At 46.3% G+C, this 20,964-nt stretch overlaps 1 protein-coding gene across 1 annotated transcript in view; it reads left to right on the top strand.

Annotated features, from left to right (window-relative positions):
* CEP89 (centrosomal protein 89) overlaps window positions 1–20,964 on the top strand; it is a 77,658-nt gene that overhangs the window by 6,783 nt on the left and 49,911 nt on the right. The window contains exons 3-5 of the mRNA XM_052656733.1: window positions 4,183–4,341; window positions 8,781–8,964; window positions 19,090–19,192. Coding sequence (XP_052512693.1) covers window positions 4,183–4,341; window positions 8,781–8,964; window positions 19,090–19,192 — 446 coding nt within the window. The remainder of the gene's footprint in view (window positions 1–4,182; window positions 4,342–8,780; window positions 8,965–19,089; window positions 19,193–20,964) is intronic.

Genomic DNA, 20,964 nt, shown 5'->3' with positions numbered 1-20,964 from the left:
CGTTTTTTGAATGTTGACTTTCAAGCCAGCTTTTTCACTTTCATCTTTCACACTCATCAGGAGGCTCTTTAGTTCCTCTTCACTTTCTGTCATTAGAGTGGTATCATCTGCATATCTGAGGTTGTTGGTATTTCTCCCAGCAATCTTGATTCCAACTTGTGATTCACGCAGCCTGGCATTTCACACGATGTACTCTGCATATAAGTTAAATAAGCAGGATGGCAATATACAGCCTTGACGTACTACTTTCCCAATTTGGAACCAGTCAGTTGTTCCTTGTCCAGTTCCTTCTCAACCTGCACACAGGTTTCTCAGGAGACAGGTAAGGTCTGGTATTCTCATCTCTTGAAGAATTTTCCACAGTTTGTTGTGATTCACACAGCCAAAAGCTTTAGCCTAGTCAGGACATATTTAACCTGTTAAGAAACTGCCAAACTATTTCCCAACTTATTATTCTATGTATGGTCCTACCAGCACAGTGTGAGTTTCCATTTCTGCATATCCTTACCAACACTTGGTTTGGTCAGGTGTGTGTGTGTGGTTTTACAACTTTATTTGACGATTAGGTATTAGTTCTCATTCATGTTGACTGTATAGAGATTTTTTATAACCTTTTTAAAAAACATTTATTTATTTGGCTGCACAGGGTCTTCATTGCATCGTATGGGATCTTTGTTGTGGTGCACGGACTCTGTAGTTGTGGCAGTTGGCATGTGGGCTTAATTGCCATGTGGCGTGTGGGTTCCTCACGACCTGACCGAGGACAGAACCTGTGTCCCCTGCGTTGCAAGGTGGATTCTTAGCTGCTGGACCACTAGGAAGGTCCCCTGTTCGTAGGTTTTTGAAGGTGGTGACAGATGCGTAGGTAACAGTGTCCGGAGCTTGTTTGGTGAATCTTTATCTTCATTACACCTTCTGGACAACCGCACTGATAAAGTCTAGGACATTCCGTATCCCTTTGGCCCAGACAGTTCTATTGAGCCTGGAGTCGATATGCACGTCTGTATAGCTCCTGGCAACTTCCTGGATCTCGTCAAGGGTTCCCAGGCCACCTTTTTTGAAGCTTGTTCCCTAGATGTGCTTGTGAGTGCTGGTGGGTTACCCTCTGGTCACCACCTCGTTGATGGCAGATAACGTCTTCTTGCCATCTCTCTTTGTGGGAGCCGTTGTGCCAGGTCCAGGTTGAAGGAATTATCTTGGCCAATCTTTTAACTTTTGGATGCTCTAATAGGTGTGTGGTGGTATCCTTATGTTTCTATTTTGCATTTCTCTACTAACTAATGGTGTTGAGCATCTTTTGATGTGTTCATTTGCCCTTGTATAACTTTCTTGATAAAGTATCTGTCAACATCTTTTGCCCGCTTGAAAAAATTGAATTGTTTTCCTATTCAGTTCCATTCAGTTGCTCAGTCGTGTCCAACTCTTTGTGACTCCATGGACTGCAGCACGCCAGGCTTCCCTGTCCGTTACCAACTCCCAGAGCTTGCTCAAACTCATGTCCATCAAGTCAGTGATGCCATCCAAGCATCTCATCCTCTTTCGTCCCCTTCTCCTCCTGCCTTCAATCTTTCCCAGCATTAGGGTCTTTTCCAATGAGTTAGCTCTTCTCATCAGGTGGCCAAACTATTGGTGCTTTAGCTTCAGCATCAGTCCTTCCAATGAATATTCAGGATTGATTTCCTTTAGGATTGACTGTTACTGAATATAAAATAGGTTCTTTATCAAATACATGATTTGCAAATATTTTCTTCTCATCTGTGGCTTGTCTTTTCATTTTCTTAACAGTTTTGCAGAGAGCAGAAATTCTTAATGTTTATGAAGTTCAACTTGTCAACTTTTTTTTATAGATCAAGATTTCAGTACCATATCTAAGAAATATTTGCCTACCCAAGGTCATAAGGCATTTTTTCCTATAGCTTCTTCTAGAGGTTTTATACTTTTAGCCTTTACATTTAGGTCTATGATGCATTTTGAGTTAATTTTTGTATATGGTGTGCAAGGTATAGATTCAAGTTCACTTTTTAGAAAATAAATAATTCTGTTGTGTTTATTTATTTTTAAAAATGTTTTTATTTACTTATTTATTTTTGGCTGCACTGGGTCTCCGTTTCAGCAGACAGGATCTTTTTTTGTTGCAGTGTGCAGGCTTCTCCAGCTGTGGCACATGGATGAGCGAGCTCCAGAGCACGCGGGTTCAGTAGTTGCAGTTCAAGGGCTTAGATGCCTGGGGGCATGTGGAATCTTAGTTCCCCAGCCAGGGACTGAACCTTCATCCCCTGCATTGGAAGATGGATTCTTATCCACTGGACCGCCAGGGAAGTCTTTTTTGCATGTGGGTAGCCAATTGTTCTAGCACCATTTGATGGAAGTTATTTATTGGGCATGTAAGTAATTACACCAAAACATAGTGGCTTTTTTTTTTTTTTTCCTGCCATGCTGAGCAGCTTGTGGGATCTTAGTTCCCTGAACAGGGATTGAACCCAGGTCCTTAGCAGTGAATGTGAGGAGTCCTAACCACTGAACTGCCAGGGAATTCCTAAAACGTAGTGACTTAAAACATGAAACAATACCTTTTTAAATCTCAGATCTTACTATTCTCTTTTTCTTTCACCTCTGTGTTTGATTTTGGTTATTTTCTATTGTTTTACCTTCAAGTTTCACCAGTTTTTATGCAATATGTAACCTAACTGTTAACCCCATCCGGTGTAATTTCCATCTCCTGAAGTTCAGGTCTTTTTAATACTATTCGATGTCCCTGCTTAGCTTTTTGAACATATGAAACACAATTATAATAACTGTCTTAATGTCCGTCTCTGCTGCTTCTAATGTGAGTTCAGTTCTGGATGGGTTTGGATTGATTATTCTCTTCATTTTAGGTCATGTGTTTCTGTCTGTTTGCATGTCTGGTTATCTCTGATGGCATGCTAGACACCGTTGTGAGTTTCACCTTGCTGAGTGCTGTATTCCTATAAGTCTAGTTGAATTTTGTTCTGGGATACAATTAGATTACTTGGAGCTGATCTTTTGGGTCTTGCTTTTATGCCTTGGTAGGCAGGGTCAGAGCAGTTTTCAGGCTCGGGCTGTTCATTCTCCACTACTTTCAGAGTGCTGTACCCAGTGTCCCCTGAATTACAGTGTTCCCCATCTGTCTGGTGGGAACAGGCAGTGTCCTCAGCTGTGTGTAAGCATCTGGCACTGTTCCTCCCATCCTCCTGCATGGGCCTCCCCCCGCCTTGGGCAGTGTCCTTGCACTCACGCACTGAGGAGCATTTTGCTGAGCTCTCGGTGGGGCCTCTTGCGGGTTTCTGGAGAGCTCTCAGTTCAGCTCTCTCCTCTCTGGTCCCCTGTCCTGCAGATTCTGTCTGCCCTGGTGTTCCCTGACTCTCCACTCCATTCCCACGACTCAAGAAAAGTCTGTCCAGCTCCACCTCATTTCCCCCTCTCTGTGCTGTAACCTGGACATTACTGTAACCAGGCAGTAAGCTGGGACAATTAATTGTTTATTTTGATTTCTCACGTGGGAGGGTAAACCTGTTATTCTGTCTTTCCTATATTATACGGCTTCCCTGGTGGCTCAGATGGTAAAGAGTCTACCTGCGGTGCAGGAGATTCAGGTTTGATCCATGGGTTGGAAAGATCCCCTGGAGAAAGGAATGGCTGCCCACTCCAGTATTCTTGCCTGGAGAATTGCATGGGTGGAGGAGCCTGGCCGGCTATAGTCCATGGGATTGCAAAGAGTCAGACACGACTGAGCAACTTAACACTTTCACACTTTCCTGTGTTATAGTTTTGAATAATTTGCAAGACTTTCAAATTCCTTTTCATTTCTTTTCTATCTTTTTATTTCTCTTTTTTTTCCATTCCGATCTTTCATTCTGATAGGAACACTACCTGAATATAAACCGCTTGGATCACAGACCGTCATCTTCCATTAACTAGGAAAGCTTAGACAAGTCACTTACTGTCTGTGAAAAACGGAGATGACAAATTATCTATTCCTGCAGTTGCTGTGAGAATGAAGTGATGGCACATAGCCGGCCGACTGCAGGCATATAGTCAGTAGATATGCTCTGAACACTGTAGAGCTGAAAGTAAACCTTGATTAGGTCACGTGTCCTGTTGTTCAACCTTCAGCTTGAGGGTTCGTGTCTCACTGACTCACTGGGGTGATTTTGTCTACAGATCTGCTCTGGCGGCAGCCATTCTAGCAACAACGCTGACTGGCCGGACCGTGGCCATTCCTCAGCCTCGCCGGAGATCCCACTCTGAGAGCGACATGACCTACGTGGAAAAGGACAGTTTGATCGAGCCCTACGCCACTACCTCAGAGCTGAGGCATCAGTAAGGACCATGTCCGGGCTCAGCTTCCTCTCAGGGCAGAGGGGGAGCAGCTCTGCATGGGGGGGGGGGGTGGTGTGTATGTGTGCACATGTGGTTGTGACTAGAGCTTGCTGCTGCTGCTGTTAAGTTGCTTCAATCGTGTCCGACGCTGTGCGACCCCATAGACGGCAGCCGCCCAGGCTCCTCCGTCCCTGGGATTCTCCAGGCAAGAACACTGGAGTGGGTTACGGTTTCCTTCTCCAGTGCATGAAAGTGAAAAGTGAAAGTGAAGTTGCTCAGTCATGTCCGACTCTTAGCGACCCCATGGACTGTAGCCTACTAAGCTCCTCCATCCATGGGATTTTCCAGGCAAGAGTACTGGAGTGGGGTGCCATTGCCTTCTCCGGACTAGAGCTTAGCACGCAGGTTGTCATCACCAGTGTCAAAGAAATAGTGTCCTGGAACATTAATCAGTCTTGCTGCTGTTGCTAAGTCACGCCAGTCGTGTCCGACTCTGTGTGACCCCATAGACGGCAGCCCACCAGGCTCCCCCGTCCCTGGGATTCTCCAGGCAAGAACGCTGGAGTGGGTTGCCATTTCCTTCTCCAATGCATGAAAGTGAAAAGTGAAAGTGAAGTTGCTCGGTCAGGTCCGACTCTCTGCGACCCCATGGACTGCAGCCCACCAGGCTCCTCCGCCGTGGGATTTCCCAGGCAAGAATATTGCAGTAGGTTGCCGTTGCCTTCTCTGAATCAGTCTTGAATTGTATCCAAATTTTCTCCAGAGTGGATCTTGTTAAATTATAGCTTATGAAGATACTGGTTGCGTTCATGGCAGCACCAAGACCATGAATTCACTGCTTTTAGCCATAACCTTAGACGGCGAGAGTTGTCAGTCACAACTTCTCATGAGTGTCCTCTCTGAACAGTCACACTGTTGAATTTACCTTTGTTGATGCCTGTACTGTAACCATTCTTCTTTAACATCATTTTCTCTATTGCTTGAGCTGGGTTAGCGCTGACATAGGGCTAAGGATCAGGAAGGTTTCCTCCCGGGGGAGGAGATATTGGGGAAGAGCTGTGGGATGTACAGGAACCAGCTGGGAATGGCCTGAAGGCTTGGAGTTGGTCAGCATGGTGCAGTTCAGTTCAGTTCAGTTCAGTCGCTCAGTCGTGTCCGACTCTTTGCAACCCCGTGAATCACAGCATGCCAGGCCTCCCTGTCCATCACCAACTCCCGGAGTTTACTCAAACTCACGTTGTTCAGGTCGGTGATGCCATCCAGCCATCTCATCCTCTGTTGTCCCCTTCTCCTCCTGCCTGCAATCCCTCCCAGCATCAGAGTCTTTTCCAGTGAGTCAACTCTTCGCATCAGGTGGCCAAAGTATTGGAGTTTCAGCTTCAGCATCAGTCCCTCCAATGAACACCCAGGACTGATCTCCTTTAGAATGGACTGGTTGGATCTCCTTGCAGTCCAAGGGTCTCTCAAGAGTCTTCTCCAACACCACAGTTCAAAAGCGTCAATTCTTCAGCGCCAGCTTTCTTCACAGTCCAACTCTCACATCCATACATGACCACTGGAAAAACCATAGCCTTGACTAGATGGACCTTTGTTGGCAAAGTAATGTCTCTGCTTTTCAACATGCTGTCTAGGTTGGTCATAACTATTCTTCCAAGGAGTAAGCATCTTTAAATTTCATGGCTGCAGTCACCATCTGCAGTGATTTTGGAGCCCCCCAAAATAAAGTCTGATACTGTTTCCACTGTTTCCCCATCTATTTGCCGTGAAGCGATGGGACCAGATGCCATGATCTTTGTTTTCTGAATGTTGAGCTTTAAGCCAACTTTTTCACTCTCCACTTGCACTTTCATCAAGAGGCTTTTTAGTTCCTCTTCACTTTCTGCCATAACGGTGGTGTCATCTGCATATCTGAGGTTATTGCTATTTCTCCCAGCAATCTTGATTCCAGCCTGTGTTTCTTCCAGCCCAGCATTTCTCATGATGTACTGTGCATATAAGTTAAATAAGCAGGGTGACAATATATAACCTTGACGTACTCCTGGAGTAACAGGCAAATTTGGCTTTGTAGTACAGAATGAAGCACGGTGCAGGGATGAGCTTTTTAGACAGAATAGGGAGTATGACACACGTGAGCATCTGAAGAGGCTGTTTGTGGCTGGGAGGAGTCAAGTGAGGTGGGGAGTCATCTGAGATGGTGCTGGAGGAGTGGACAGGCTTAGGGGACCTTGACGTCCTGTTCCAAGGTTTGATGTCTTCCGGAGGAGCAGTGAGAAGACCCTTTAAGGGCTCATGGGGTTGGAGTGGGGAATACATCACCAGATTTGACTTTTATCTGCCATGTTTATTCAATTTTGATATTTGATGTTTTTTTTTAAACATACCAAGAAATTCTGTATTTTTTATGTAGTAAGAAGTATCCGTGTTTGTAGTTCTGACATTATTGTCAAATCTAGAAAGATTTTCCTTATTGCAGTGTTATACAAATGCTCACATACTTCCTTCTAGGATGTTGGTGGTTTAGTAACTAAGTTGTGTCCGACTCTTTCAACCCCATGGACTGTAGCCCGCCAGGCTCCTCTGTCCATGGGATTTTCCTGGCAAGAATACTGGAGTGGGTTGCCATTTCCCTCTCCAGAGGATCTTCCAGACCCAGGAATTGAACCTGGGTCTTCTGGATTGCAGGTGGATTCCAGTATTGCAGGTGGATTCCAGTATTGCAGGTGGATTCTTTACTGACTGAGCTACACTAGGATGTGTTTATACTTCTGGTTTTTGCATTTTAACCTTGATTCTATTTTTGAGATGTTTGAATATAGCCTATTTTTCTCCTGCTGAGAATTTATACTTTGGCTGAATACGAGCTGAAGATGAGGAAGTGATTCTGAAATTCACTGAAAAGAATAATCAGATAAGACCGTAAAAGGGTTTCTGGAAGGGAAGAATATTGACTTGGGGAGGGCTGTGTTAGCCCCGTCATATTTTAAGACATACTGAAGTAGTTAAAGGAGTGTTGGATCAGCGCCAAGAGGTGCACAAGAATGCCCTGAGGTGTTTGTGGGCATATTGAAACTCTAATAGAGGCAGCCCCACAGATCAAAGGGAAAGGACGGGATTCAACAGTTTATACATTAGCAGCATTAGAAAAAAATCAAGTTTCAGCCTTGCGTAATTCATGCACTGAAACAAATTCCTATTGAATGAAAGGCTTAATTTGTATATACATAGAAATATCACAAAGTCCTATATCCAGTCTAATCAAACCTCTCAGAACAGATGACTACTGTTTACTTCTGAGCTAAGAATTTGGAAGGCTAAAAAAAAAATTTTCGTTTTAAATCATCTGTATGTTAAAATTTTATATAGCCAAAATAAAATCAACAGAATTGGGAAAATATTTCTAGTAAATACAAAGTCAGAGTTTTAATTTTTGTAGGTGGAAAAGTTCATTTCAAATTGGAATGGAGGTACTAGAATCAGAGTAGATGAAGGGACAAAGGACATGAGCAGATAATTCATAATAGAAGAACCAAGACTCACATACAAATATATGGAAAAACACTCTGTCTCAGTAAGAAATGGACATTTTTGCAGTGAGGTTTACATTCTTTGGGCTTCCCTTGTGGCTTGGCTGGTAAAGAATCTGCCTGCAATGCAGGAGACCTGGGTTTGATCCCTGGGTTGGGAAGATCCCCTGGAGAAGGGAGAGGTTACCCACTCCAGTATTCTGGCATGGAGAATTCCATGGACTGCCTGGAGAATCCCAGGGACGGGGGAGCCTGGTGGGCTGCTGTCTATGGGGTCACACAGAGTCGGACACGACTGAAGTGACTTAGCAGCAGCAGCAGCAACAGTCCATAGGATTGCAAAGAGTCAGACACAATTGAGTGAGTTTCACTTCACTTCCATTCTTTTGGCAAGTTTTAGACAATTATTACTGACATAGTCACAGGTTTGGGAAGTGATTCTATGTGGATGCATGTGGAACTGTGAAATGTTCATACTGCTTGACTCAGCCTTTCTCCATATGGTTGTTTTATGGGATAAACCCTCAATACAGAAGAGATCGTGCGTTGATGTTCATTGCAGAGCTGTTTGTGTCGATAAAAACTGAGGCAGGGGGAACCTAAGTAAGGGGAATAGCTGACTGAACTCATGTATCTACTCAAGTCTGACTTTAAAAACTTAGTAACAAGGAGGCAAATTGTATATGTACACAGTGACTATAACTATAAAAATCTAGGTGAAAAGCTGGAAAGAAATTCTACCAGTGTACAAAGAGATGGAACCATGGATGGTTTCACCCTTTAGCTTCTGCCTGTCTTGTCGTGTGGTCCTAGTACGTCACAGTGGGACTTGGAGGCAGTGCGTTTACTCCTTGTGTATAAACCAGCGTGAGGTGTTAAGTGGCTTGTTCTTTTATCTTGAATGTTCTAATACAGACCACCCTGGCAGAATGAAGCGGGAAGATCTTCTCTGCCATCCTTTGAAATGCTGGGCTATGAGGAGGATGAGGACACGGACTCGCACCTGTCATCCAGCCGCAGGCAGTCTGGAGACGCCAGCGCTTGCAAGGAAGAGGGACGTCTCAGCGACGCCATGTATGCCACGCCACACAGAAACCAGGTGCTTGCCGCGTTCCAGCGTTTCTTCTACACCTTGACATTAACTCACAGGAAATTGTGCTGAGTGCGTTAGAACATAGGTCCCTTTTCTCTCTTCAGCTGTTAATGGCTTGTTGTTTGGGGGCTTATTTTTTATCATTGGTCCAGTCTCATTTTCTACCTTATTAGGCTAAAATTTAAAACTCTTTCCTTTATCTTTCAAGACCAGTCCTTCAGAAACAGAAACATCTTCACGTCTTAACATAGATTTCCATCTGATGCTAGTCATCCTGCTCTTTCCTTTGTGACCCTGTGGACTGTAGCCCGCCAGGCTCCTCTGTTCATGGGGATTCTCCAGGCAAGAATACTGGAGTGGGTTGCCATGCCCTCCTCCAGAAGATCTTCCCAGCCCAGGGATCAAACCCAGGTCTCCTGCACTGCAGACAGATTCTTTACTGTCTGAGCCACCAGGGAAGCCCAAGAATACTGGAGTGGGTAGCCTATCCCTTCTCCAGGGGAACTTCCCGACCCAGGAATTGAACCAGAGTCTTCTGCATTGCAGGTGGATTCTTTACCAGCTGAGCTACTCAGGAAGCCCCAAATTTAAAACTCCTTCCTTTATCTTTCAGGACAAACTTTTCAGAAACAGAGAGAAACATCGTCACGTCTTTAACGTAGGTTTCCATCCAGTGCTAGTCATCCTGCTCTTTCCTTTGACTCCCCGCCCCCGAGCTGATTTTCCTATCACTTTTCCGTTTGTGCACGTTGCAGTGTTTCTTCAGACTCGTGCCTGACAAGGAGCATCATCACATGTCTCTCCACAGTAGCTGACATTCTTAGGGTGCACGTGTGAGTGTCTAGTTCAAGCTCTGGCTGTCTTGGTGACATGGGTTCTATTTCAGGCCTGTAGGGTGCTTCCCTGGTGGCTCAGATGGTAAAGAGTCTGCCTGCAGTGTGGGAGACCCGGGTTTGATCCCTGGGTTGGGAAAATGCCCTAGAGAAGGAAATGGCAACCCACTCCAGTATTCTTGCCTGGAAAATTCTATGGACAGAGAAGCCTGGTGGGCTACAGTCCATGGGGTTGCAAAGAGTCAGACATGACGGAGTGACTTCATGTCACATGTAGGGGAGCCGAGATACCTCTCTGGTTGAAGGAGCCTGGTTCTCCACCCTTGCCCACATGCCCTGGTTTAAACTCTTCTATTCCCAGGGTTTTGAAAGCTGGACAGCACCGTTTCTTTAATGGCAAAAGACAGCACCATAATTTCTTTTACCTTTCTCTTTTTTTTCTTTTTCATCATCACTGATACTTATTTGCAGCAAAAGAATAAAAACAGACTTCCAGAACACATCCCAAATCCAGGAGGAGATGGCCTTCTAGGGATGAAGCAGATGGGAGACAAAGATTTCACCCCTACCCATAATTAACATGTTACTTGCAGTGACTCTACTTAAAGACTTGCAATGTCAAACTATGTTCATATTGATTTTGTTTCTATTGATTATCCTCCACTACTTCGAATTACATTTTAGCTGGTCTTAGGGAAATTATTTTGTGGAATCCTTCTGTATTTCAGAAACTAGCCATCACTTTATAGCGTATACAGACTTTAACATGCAGAGTTAGGTTTCTCCACAGCAAAGAGCCCTGGATAGGGAGAGAGGTGGCAAGAGCCCAAAAAGGTCTCCTGCAGCACTCTGAAAGGCCTGTGTGAGCCCCCACCGCCCCTCAAGGCTGCACACTTCCTGGCTGGTATTTTGGGCCCAGGCTATAGGTAGAGCTGTAGCACTCGACTCTTCTGGACATGTGATAGGAAAATTGAGAGTGAAGCTTGCTACCACACTTACCTCAGTGGAGAGGGATAACAGTGACCTCCATAAGCTCCTTTGTTGTTAATCGAACATACAATTTAATTTTTCAGGCCAGTGTTTATTGGTGGCTCGAGGACCCGTGTACAGTACAGAAATTTGTTTTAAAAATTTGAAAAGTAGAGCAAGGCAACGAACAGCGTCAAGGATTGGGGGGGGTGCGGAGGGGCTGTGGGAGCGGGAGTTGGCACCACCATTGTCGGAGGGACTGTCTGACGCCGTCTGTTAAAGCTGAGCGGGGGCATTTTCCATAGCCAGGCACCCCCGCAGTTGAGATATAGAACATAATGTTACACGTTAATGTTCTCATTCTCCAGGATGAGCAAGTATCTTATCTTTTTTTTTTTTTTTTTGCTTCCAATTTTTAGTAAAAGAAAATTATGGTTAGGGTTGACATCTTTGTCTCCCATCTGCTTCATCCCTAGAAGGCCATCTCCTCCTGGATTTGGGATGTGTTCTGGAAGTCTGTTTTTATTCTTTTGCTGCAAATAAGTATCAGGAAACACATGTGTCACTATATGTATATATACTGAATTGTACAAAGGTCACCATACAGGAACCCATCTTTCCTCCTCTCAGCTTTGTAGGTTTTTGAGTTGCATACACATTAGTTTATTTGTCCGCTCACCTACTGGTGAACATTTAGATTATTCCGTTGCACACTTGATACGTGGACACCACTGGGTGTTGCCAAATTGTTCTCCAAAGCAGTAGTTCCCATTTGCCTTCCCAGCCGCAGGGTGTGGACGCAGGTGTCCCCCTTTCTGCACATGCCGGCCAAGAGGAAAGCCTTTCCTTGTACAGTACAGGAGCGGAGCCAGAGGTGGAGTGTTAGCGAGTGATTGCAGTTGAAAGGCCTCATCGTAACCTGCAGAGGAACGAACGAAAGGGCCCTGAAGCTGGGCAGGGATTTCACTTTCCCACAGTCTCAGGATTAGTACCTCAAGGGGAAGAAGACACACTGAGCTTTTCTGAGCATTTGATAGCTTCCCTGGTGGCTCAGTCAGTAAAGAATCAGCCCGTAACACAGGAGACCTGGGTTCGATCCCTGGGTCGGGCTATAGACCTTGGAGTCACAGAGAGTTGGACATGGCTGAGTGGCTAACACCCACACACACACGCACAGGCAGCTCACACATGCCATTTCACTTACTTTACACCTGTGTGGGTACGTGTGTGAGAGAACAGGATAAATGACTTGCCCGGAATCATCCAGCCCACCACCCAGTGGCAGAGGTAGGATTCAGATCAGGACAACCCGTTTCTCCTGACAGTCCTTGTGCCTCTCAAGACTGCTCAGTTCAGTCAGTTCAGTCGCTCAGTCGTGTCCGACTCTTTGCGACCCCATGAATTGCAGCATGCCAGGCCTCCCTGTCCATCACCAACTCCCGGAGTTCACTCAGACTCAGACTCACGTCCATCGAGTCCGTGCTGCCATCCAGCCTTCTCATCCTCTGTCGTCCCCTCCTCCTCCTGCCCCCAATCCCTCCCAGCATCAGAGTCTTTTCCAATGAGTCAACTCTTCGCATGAGGTGGCCAAACTCAAGACTGTTAGCTAGACGTAAAGACTTTTGTTTGTTTTTAAGGATTAAAATACGTATCTTTGAAGAGAATGGGTGGGTGGTGCATATAAAACTACTGTTTAATCACTAGATGGCGCTAGCAGTGAAGGAGACACTGCCTAGGGAGTATGTTTTAGTTTTTTTTTTTTAAGTATTATTTTTACTGTAGACACTTACTGCTTATTTGCTCCTTAGTTTTACTATAAGCATTTTGTAATCTCAGGTAAATTTATGCCTTTATTCTTTTCAATCAACACTAGTAAGATAAGGACACAGACCAGCCCACGCCAGGCAGTTTGGGTGTAAGTGTCTGCCTCACGCCTCTCTCTGTGTTTCAGGGTAGTTTGGGCAAACATCTTCGTGCGAAGTGTGCACCCGCCCAGAAATGGCCTAGCAAATGGAAAGCAAGTCTTGTTTTCAGCAGTTTTCTTGTTGGTGCCACAAAAAGTAAGGCTGGAGGGGAAGCGGGCTGTGTGAATGTGTGGTCAGTTTGCACGATACGAGAGCCCAGCAACAAGAGCAGCGCCGGGGCATTCAGAAACCCGAGTCCAAGTCCCGGCTTTTTGAGTTCTGCTGATTTATGTCACACATTCTTCTGTGGCTTCATCACTTTTTTTTCTGCAAAAATATTTTTGCTTGTTTATTGGGCTGCACTGGGTCTTCATTGTGGCACAAGGGATCTTTAGCTGGGGCATGTGGGATCCAGTTCCCTGACCAGGGACGAACCCGGGCCCCCTGCATTGGGAGTGTGGAGTCTTAGCCACTGGACCACCAGGGAAGTCCTGCATTGTCACTTTTCTTGATCCCCTGGATCTCTTCTTCTATTCCTCATGTCAGTCTGTGCTGTTTCTAGCTTCTTTGAGAGTACAGAGTTGGATTGTGGAGGGTAAAGGAGGGCTCTCTCAGCATCTCCCTTCAGCCTCGCCCGCTCTCCCATCTGCCCCTTGGGAACGACTGTACGTCTCCTGGGACCGTCGCGTCCTTGCTGTCAGCGCACCCATCGGAGGGTCGCTTTGAACCTTTGTACCTGTGACACTTTGTGACTGTCAGAGCGTCTGCATTCCTGAAGTCTGAGGAGGTTTGGCGGCTTCTGACATTTTCCCTCTCTTCCAGATTTCATAGGTTTGGTATCTGTTTTCTGGCCATTGACTAAGCTTTCTTTCTTTCTTTTCATTCTTTTAATTGATTTCAGTAGGTGTTAAGTGAGGAGAGTGTAGTCTGAATACCTGTTGAAATGAAGTGAAAGTCGCTAAGTCGTGTCTGACTCTTTGAGACCCTGTGGGCTTATATAGTCCATGGAATTCTCCAGGCCAGAATACTGGAGTGGGTAGCCTTTCCTTCTCCAGGGGATCTTCCCAACCTAGGGATCGAACCCAGGTCTCCCACACTGCAGGCAGATTCTATACCAGCTGAGCCACAAGGGAAGCCCAAAATACCTGCTGCTGCTGCTAAGTCACTTCAATCGTGTCCGACTCTGTGCGACCCCATAGACGGCAGCCCACCAGACTCCCCCGTCCCTGGGATTCTCCAGGCAAGAACACTGGAGTGGGTTGCCATTTCCTTCTCCAATGCATGAAAGTGAAAAGTGAAAGTGAAGTCGCTCAGTCGTGTCCGACTCTTAGCGACTCCATGGACTGCAGCCTACCGGGCTCCTCCATCCATGGGATTTTCCAGGCAAGAGTACTGGAGTGGCGTGCCACTACCATTTTCAAATAGAAATCACTGATAAGATGTTATTAGAGCTCCTCTGTCACACATTCTTGCTATTGGTGCATTTGTGGATTTGCAGAACATTTTGTCATAAAATACCATATATTCATTCATTTGTTCATTTATTCATCCAACCAACTACCCACAGGTATTTGAATATCCGCCGTATGCTTGGGTTCAGAGAGGAATCATTCATGCAGGTGTGAACTAGTTATCTCTAGAAACTTCTGGAGACCAAGGAATAGTGGGGACTCTTGCTGCGGTTGAGGATTAGGAGTGTCCCCCTTCTCTCTGCAGTTTTTAACTTTCAGTTTCTTTAAGATTTTCTGTTACCCAAGTATACATGAATTTCCATGTCTTATAAAAGCGTTTGGTGCTGCTTTTAAGGAAACACCACCCCTAACCCCTGCCGTTCCATCCCTCCTCTTCTCTCCAGGACAGGCCTCTGTGGTCACTTTGTGTCTATATCATCTTCTTGCCTACAAATAATCAAAGAGACAGAAGGTGTAAATAATGGACATTTAACTCTCACACAACAAAGTGAAAAGGTAGGCGGTTTCCAAAATTTTTTCAGCTGCCTATTAAACACAGGAGCCTGAAATTCCCTTGGCCTGCTCTTTGTAATCGCCAGAGGCAACCGGTTCTTCCCGCAAGAGGAAGCAGGGCATGGTCCTTCAGGCAGTGCTGTGTTGATGACGGGGAACGTTTTTTCCAGAGGCCTGCCAGCAGGATGCTTACTGGTCACATGCCCATCCCTTGACTGGTTATTGGCTAAGTAGAGAAGGATTACTGTGATTCGAACCTACTTGCACCAAACAAAATCGGGATTCTCTCAGCAAGGTAGAAAGAGGGGCACTGACTGCTGAGTGGGCGGGGCTGAGGTACCTGCAGTCTCCCTGTCTGCATTTATACATACACATCCCCGTGGTTAGTGTGTATGCATGTAGATCACTGACTCTGCTCTAGCAATGTGAACACCTCTGTATGAGCTTGATCCCCGCTGGTGGCGGTAGAAGGCCAGGAGAACAGATCGGGCACCAAGCTGTCACTCCCGGCGATTCCAAAAGCCGCTCAGAATGCATCCTGCCACCTTCTAGCAGTGAGGTCTCCTCCATACAGCAGTGAGGAAGCATGGGTCACAAACGTTTGTTTCATTCCCTGTAACATGCCACACCAGGGGAGGTCCAGCATGCTGTGAGACCTACAGAGGTCCCACTGCAGGCCCACAGGCCCCTCCACCTTACAGATCAGAGCTTCCTGCGGCTCTGCTCCCACCCCCGAGTCACCTGGGTTCTCTGCGCAGTCTGACCACACTCTTGCCTGGACTTGACCCTGGGCTGGAGCCAGTTGGACCCCTCTGTTGCTCCACCCGCCGTGTCTGTTCAGTGTGTCTTTGTGGGTGGGGCTCGGACACTGGCGTCACTGACCTGAGGAGAGGCTCCTGGGAAGGGGCAAGCTCTGTCTGGGGCTGGGCCCTGTGCGTCCCCAGGGTCGCCAGCGCTGGCTCTGCGGTCAGCTCACCCCACAGTCACAGGGATCTGGACACTGAGGCTCCCTCGCTGTGCTTCCAGGCTTTCCAGTGCTGTGCTTTCACCTCCAAGTGAGAAGAGATCCCGCAGACTGAGTTTTGAATTGTGTAAGTGTGAAACCATGGAGGATGTATTATCTTACATCTGGTTACATTTTTAAGTGTTTACAAATTTAAAACCTTACCTTCCTGGTAAAGTGAACAGTTTGTCACTATAAAGTGTCCCTCTCTCTCTGAAAATGTGATCTGCCTTAAAGTCTTTTTCGTCTGACGTTCTCCATCTTTCTTTGGTATTTGCACGGTCTAGTTCTATCATTTAATGTTAACCTTCCTACATCCTTATGTTTAGCTGTGTTTTATAAACAGCATCTAGTTGTTTTTCCTTTACGTTTACCAAGATATAATTCACATATTAATCTCATACTATTCATCCATTTAAAGTGTACAATTTGGGACTTCTCTGGTGGTCAAAGGTTAAGACTCTGCACTTCCAATGCAGGGACGAGGGTTTGATCCCTGATCGGGGAACCAAGATCCCACATGTTGCTCAACACCCCCCCACCCCCCAAAAAAGGTTTATAATTCAATACAGTATATAGCTTTTGTTAACCAAATTTGACAAAATTTTCCTTTGTCTTTTTACTAGAGCTTTTGGTTCTTTTATGTTTAATGTATTCATGGGTAGGTTTGAGTTTAAATCTGTCATTTCTGTTTTTCCTGCTTGTCCTATAACTCTCTATCTTTTTTCTTTTTTCATTCTTTTGGATTGATGGACTTTTAAGTTCTATTTCTTTCCCTCAACTAGCTTAAAGTTATACTAGCTAACCCCCCCACCCCCTAATAATCACCCTGTAAATTCTAGCATGTACATTTTGCTCTTTAAAGTCCTAGTTAGCGTCCTCCCCGGGAGGAGGATGAAGGAGCTTAGGCCAGGGATGCAGACGGATGTGGGAAAGGCCACTCCTGGCCACTGGGATGGCCGCACTGTGGCTGGGGTGCCTGGCTTCCACCTCTCTCCCTTCAGCACCCAGACCACTTTTGTTTTAGTTACCCAGGTGATTTTCACACTCTGAAGTATTTGGTAGTTTTAACAGTGCTTTACATTAAAACTTTAGAGTGTTTCTAGAATGTTGTCACAAATTCTTTAGGCTTATTTATCGACATATTACATATACACAAAAGACACATAAGCTGTAACTGTACAGCTCAGTGAATTTTTGCCAAGTAGCCTCCACCCAGATTAAAAGAAGAAGAACAATACTGCTAGACTGCCGAAGTCCTCTGACTGAGAAGAGTCACTGCTCCCCCCAGAGTTAACCGCTGCCCTGACTCCAAGAGGAGATTAGATCTTAGAAAAATCACCTTAGGTTAGTTTTGTCCTTCTCTGGTGGCTCAGATGGTAAAGAGTCTGCCAGCAATACAGGAGACCTGGGTTTGATCCGTGGGTTGGGAAGATCCCCTGGAGGAGGGCGTGGCAACCCACTCTCCATTCTTGCCTGGAGAATCCCATGGACGAGGAACCTGGTGGGCTACAGTCCACGGGGTCACAAAGAATTTGGACACAACTGAGCAACACAGCACACAGCACGTTCTAAAGATTCTGTGACTTTGATTGTGCATCACATATGCTTGGGAGTTTTTGAGAGTCTTCTGTCATTGTGCGTGGTAGTTGTCGGCTCATTCTCATTGCTGTGTGATGTCCCACAGGGCAGCTATAACAGCCAATAACTTATTTGCTCTGCTAAGGGTGGATACTTGATTGTTTCCAGTTTGGAGCTTTTCGGAAGAGTGCTCTATGAACATTCATGTGTGGTGGGTATGTACCGCTCATATATACTGATGAGTGGTGTATGTATGATCATAAGGCATAATCAGCCATAGGGTACGATCAGCCTTTGTTCTAGTAGATACTAACAAGCAGTTTTCCACAATAGGGTATCGTTATGATGGTATCTGGGCTTCCCTTGATGGCTCAGCTAGTAAAGAATCAGCCTGCAATGCAGGAGATCTGGGTTCGAACCCTGGATTGGGCAGATCCCCTGGAGAAGGGAACGGCTACCCACTGTAGAATTCTGGCCTGGAGAATTCCATGGACTGTATAGTCCATGAGGTCGCAAAGAGTCAGACACGACTGAGTGACTTTCACTTTCACTTTTCATGACAGTATTTAAGTTGTCTTAGCATTTCATACTTCCTAAAGAAAAGTGAGTCGCTTAATATGCCTTTGACAGGGTAAACAGGGCAGATGGTCCCTAGGAGCTAAAAGCTTAAGAGATTCATTTCTTTTTAATGTCTTCGATGATGAGTAGAGTGGGAGACCTTTCTGCTGCTCTGAGCCACGTCACCCCAGAGCCCTCTACCCCCAGCCTGGTGGGCCTGTGAGCCTTAGCTTTTGGCCCTGAAATGCCCCTTCTTGTGGGCGTCTTGCTGGTCAATGCTGCCCCCTTCCCAGCCATGGGGATGAACTTCCATGGCCTGCCACACAGCACAGCTAAGCCAGGCTGATCACATAAGCAGGAGTTTACGAGGAGTCAGGATAGTGGAAGGGAAGCCACCCAGGGAGCACCAGCCTCAGCTTATTGTACAAGACCTGGCTCTCTGCTCTTCCCCGAGGGCAGCCTCTGTCCTCACACCCCCCTCTCCCAGAGCCCTGCCAGTGAGGCAGCCTCCTGCTCATCAGGGTGGTCCCAGACCTGGCTCACAGGTCTGTGAGGGGCACCTCTACTATTCGTGACCCTGTGAGGGAATTTGTCACAGACAGTGGTGGAGGGAGAGTCCCATTCTATCAGGAAGCACAGTGGCCTCCTAGCCAGCAAGCATACTGGGCCCCGATCCCAAACAGTTGCCTTGGTGAGGGTTCTCCCAGGGCAGGTTGGCAGCTCTTGCCCATGTAGAGGTGAACAACACAGGATCAGTACCAGGGCGCGGTGGCACTGGGCGCTGCACAGAGCAGGCTGGAGGCGGCTCCTTTTCCTGAGTTGATCCCTGGCAGGAATGGGGAAGGCAGGCTGCCTGGGTAGCATGGGGTGGGATGCGGTGCGGCCCAGCTGTGAAGGTTGCTATGGCTTAGGCCAGGAGTCCCCAGCCCCTGTGCTGCGGACTATCCTGTTAGGAACTGGGCTGCACAGCGGAAGGTGAGCGGTGGGTGGGCAAGCGAAACCTCATCTGCTGTGCCCGTGGCTTGCATTACTGCCCGAACCATCCCCCACCCCCCACCTCCACCTGTGGAAAGACTGTCTTCCATGAAATCGGTCCCTGGTGCCAAAAAGGTTGGGGATCGCTGGCTTGAGCATAATTTGGGTGGCACTGCCTTTGCCATTGGGCTTTTCCTGAGGGACCCACGGGTGTAGTCCTTTTATGTCTTGGAGGGGAGGTAGCAGTGGAGAGAGTATGGAATAAGACAGCTGAGTTTGTTGGGAGGAAGTTTTATACAGAAGTACTTACCACGTGTTGTTCCTCTGTCTTCTGTAACGAAAAGGTTCCATCATCACACGAGGTGGACACTGAAAATGAGGAAAGTATTTCTGAACAAGATGGGTTTCCAGGCTCACCTGTTCCACCAGAGAATACACAAGAAAAAGGTAAAAAAAAAATTGTTTTTAAAAAATTTCATGTAAAAGCATTTTATGGCCATAAATATTGATTAATTTGGAGCAACATACAACCATTGCACCTCCATACCATGGTTCCATGGTTTTAAGTGAGAAGAGCCCTGAGCTTTGTTTTTCCTGGGATACAGTGGAAATGATTGCGTGGGTGTTTGGTTGTTTTTAATGCATAAGGCCTTCACATTGGAGTCCGTTTTGCCATTCTGTCAGTCGTGAGAGGATCCCTGGGGGAGCATCAGGGCTCAGGCTCTGAAACTCCATGTCCTCCTTCCTCTCTGCACCCACGACCAGTGCCATGAGGGGCGGGCGCACAGTGAGCTCCTCGGGCTGGCTGAGTGAGCTCGTCTGTCTTGTTCACCAGGCTGGCTCTAGGGCCCGGAGCAGGGGGCTTGGCCCACGGCTGCTTGTCACTTCAGGTGATTTGGATGAATGAACGCATGGATATATTTATAATACAACTTTGGAACGGCATGCCTTTGTATATTTCATTTGGCACAGTGAGAGAATTCAGCTCATTAATAGCAAAGGCCGTTTTCCATTTTCTAATATGTGGCTTGTATTTGAGAAGTGAGAAGGAGAGCCTGGCATGTAGTGGGCACCAATAACTACTTTATCAGGACCCTCAGGGAATTGCTTGGGCTCAAGGAGATAAGTAAGGTAAGTGTTAGTTGCTGTGTTGTGTCCAGCTCTTTGTGATCCCATAGGACTATAGCCCTCCAGGCTCCTCTGTCCATGGGATTCTCCAGGTGAGAATACTGGAGTGGGTAGCCATTCCTTTCTCCAGGGGATCTTCCTGACCCAGGGATTTAACCTGGGTCTCTTGCATTGCAGGCATATTCTTCACAATCTGAGCCACTATGGAAGCCCAGGGCTCAAGCAGACTCTCATATAAGTCAGCACAAGGGGACTGATTGGAAGACAATGCCAGCCTTCTAATACCTGTGCCAGAAAATGCCACTTGGTTAGACAGCATATTTTATCCTTGTGGGAAAATCCATGTGTGTGTTAAGTTCAAGTAGAAAGTATGTCTCTTTTAGAATTAATACTTTCTCACTGTAAAAAATACAGAAATACATGAAGTTAAATATACATAATTGTACTTCCATCAAGTATAATTTTAACAGCTTAGAATGTGTATGTACATACATGATATTTTATTACCTTTAAAAAAAAATCTTATAATACGTCCTGAATATCTCCTTATGTTCATACATATCCATCCACTTTGCAATGTCTGCATTATTTTTCTAAAGCCTGCTGCATCATACTGTCAGTCAGAACTAATCAGGAGACAGAAAGTATCTATACATGGTGAGGGAATTCCCTGGTGAACTTCCCAGGTTCGATACCTGATTGGGGAACTGAGTGGCCAAATAAGAAAAGGAAAGAAAGTCCATGGTGATTTGAACTGGGAAAGTTTAATGTCAAGAATTATTAACTGTAACAGGATTGCCTATTAAGGGGTAGAAATACATCTAAAGAATATGGGAATGACAGAGGGAACAGCTGCTTCCTATGTAGTTAACATAGGGCCCCCAAGGGTGCAGCTCTGGCCAGCTGGCTGGAGGAGAAGTTAGCTGAAGTGTGGTGCTAACAGAATTCACTGGAAGGCTGCTGTCTGTAGGGGAGTTCCAGGAGGAGCTGTCCGTGGGGAAGTGCTGCTGGCCATCTAGAAAGAGGGGAGGAGGGAGGAAAGGAGGGAGAAAGAGGGACCCAGGACAACAGACAGGGATGGAGACATCACC

This window comes from Budorcas taxicolor, chromosome 18, assembly GCF_023091745.1.
Source record: "Budorcas taxicolor isolate Tak-1 chromosome 18, Takin1.1, whole genome shotgun sequence".
NCBI lineage: Eukaryota > Metazoa > Chordata > Mammalia > Artiodactyla > Bovidae > Budorcas > Budorcas taxicolor.
This window is presented reverse-complemented; position numbering and strand designations above follow the sequence as displayed.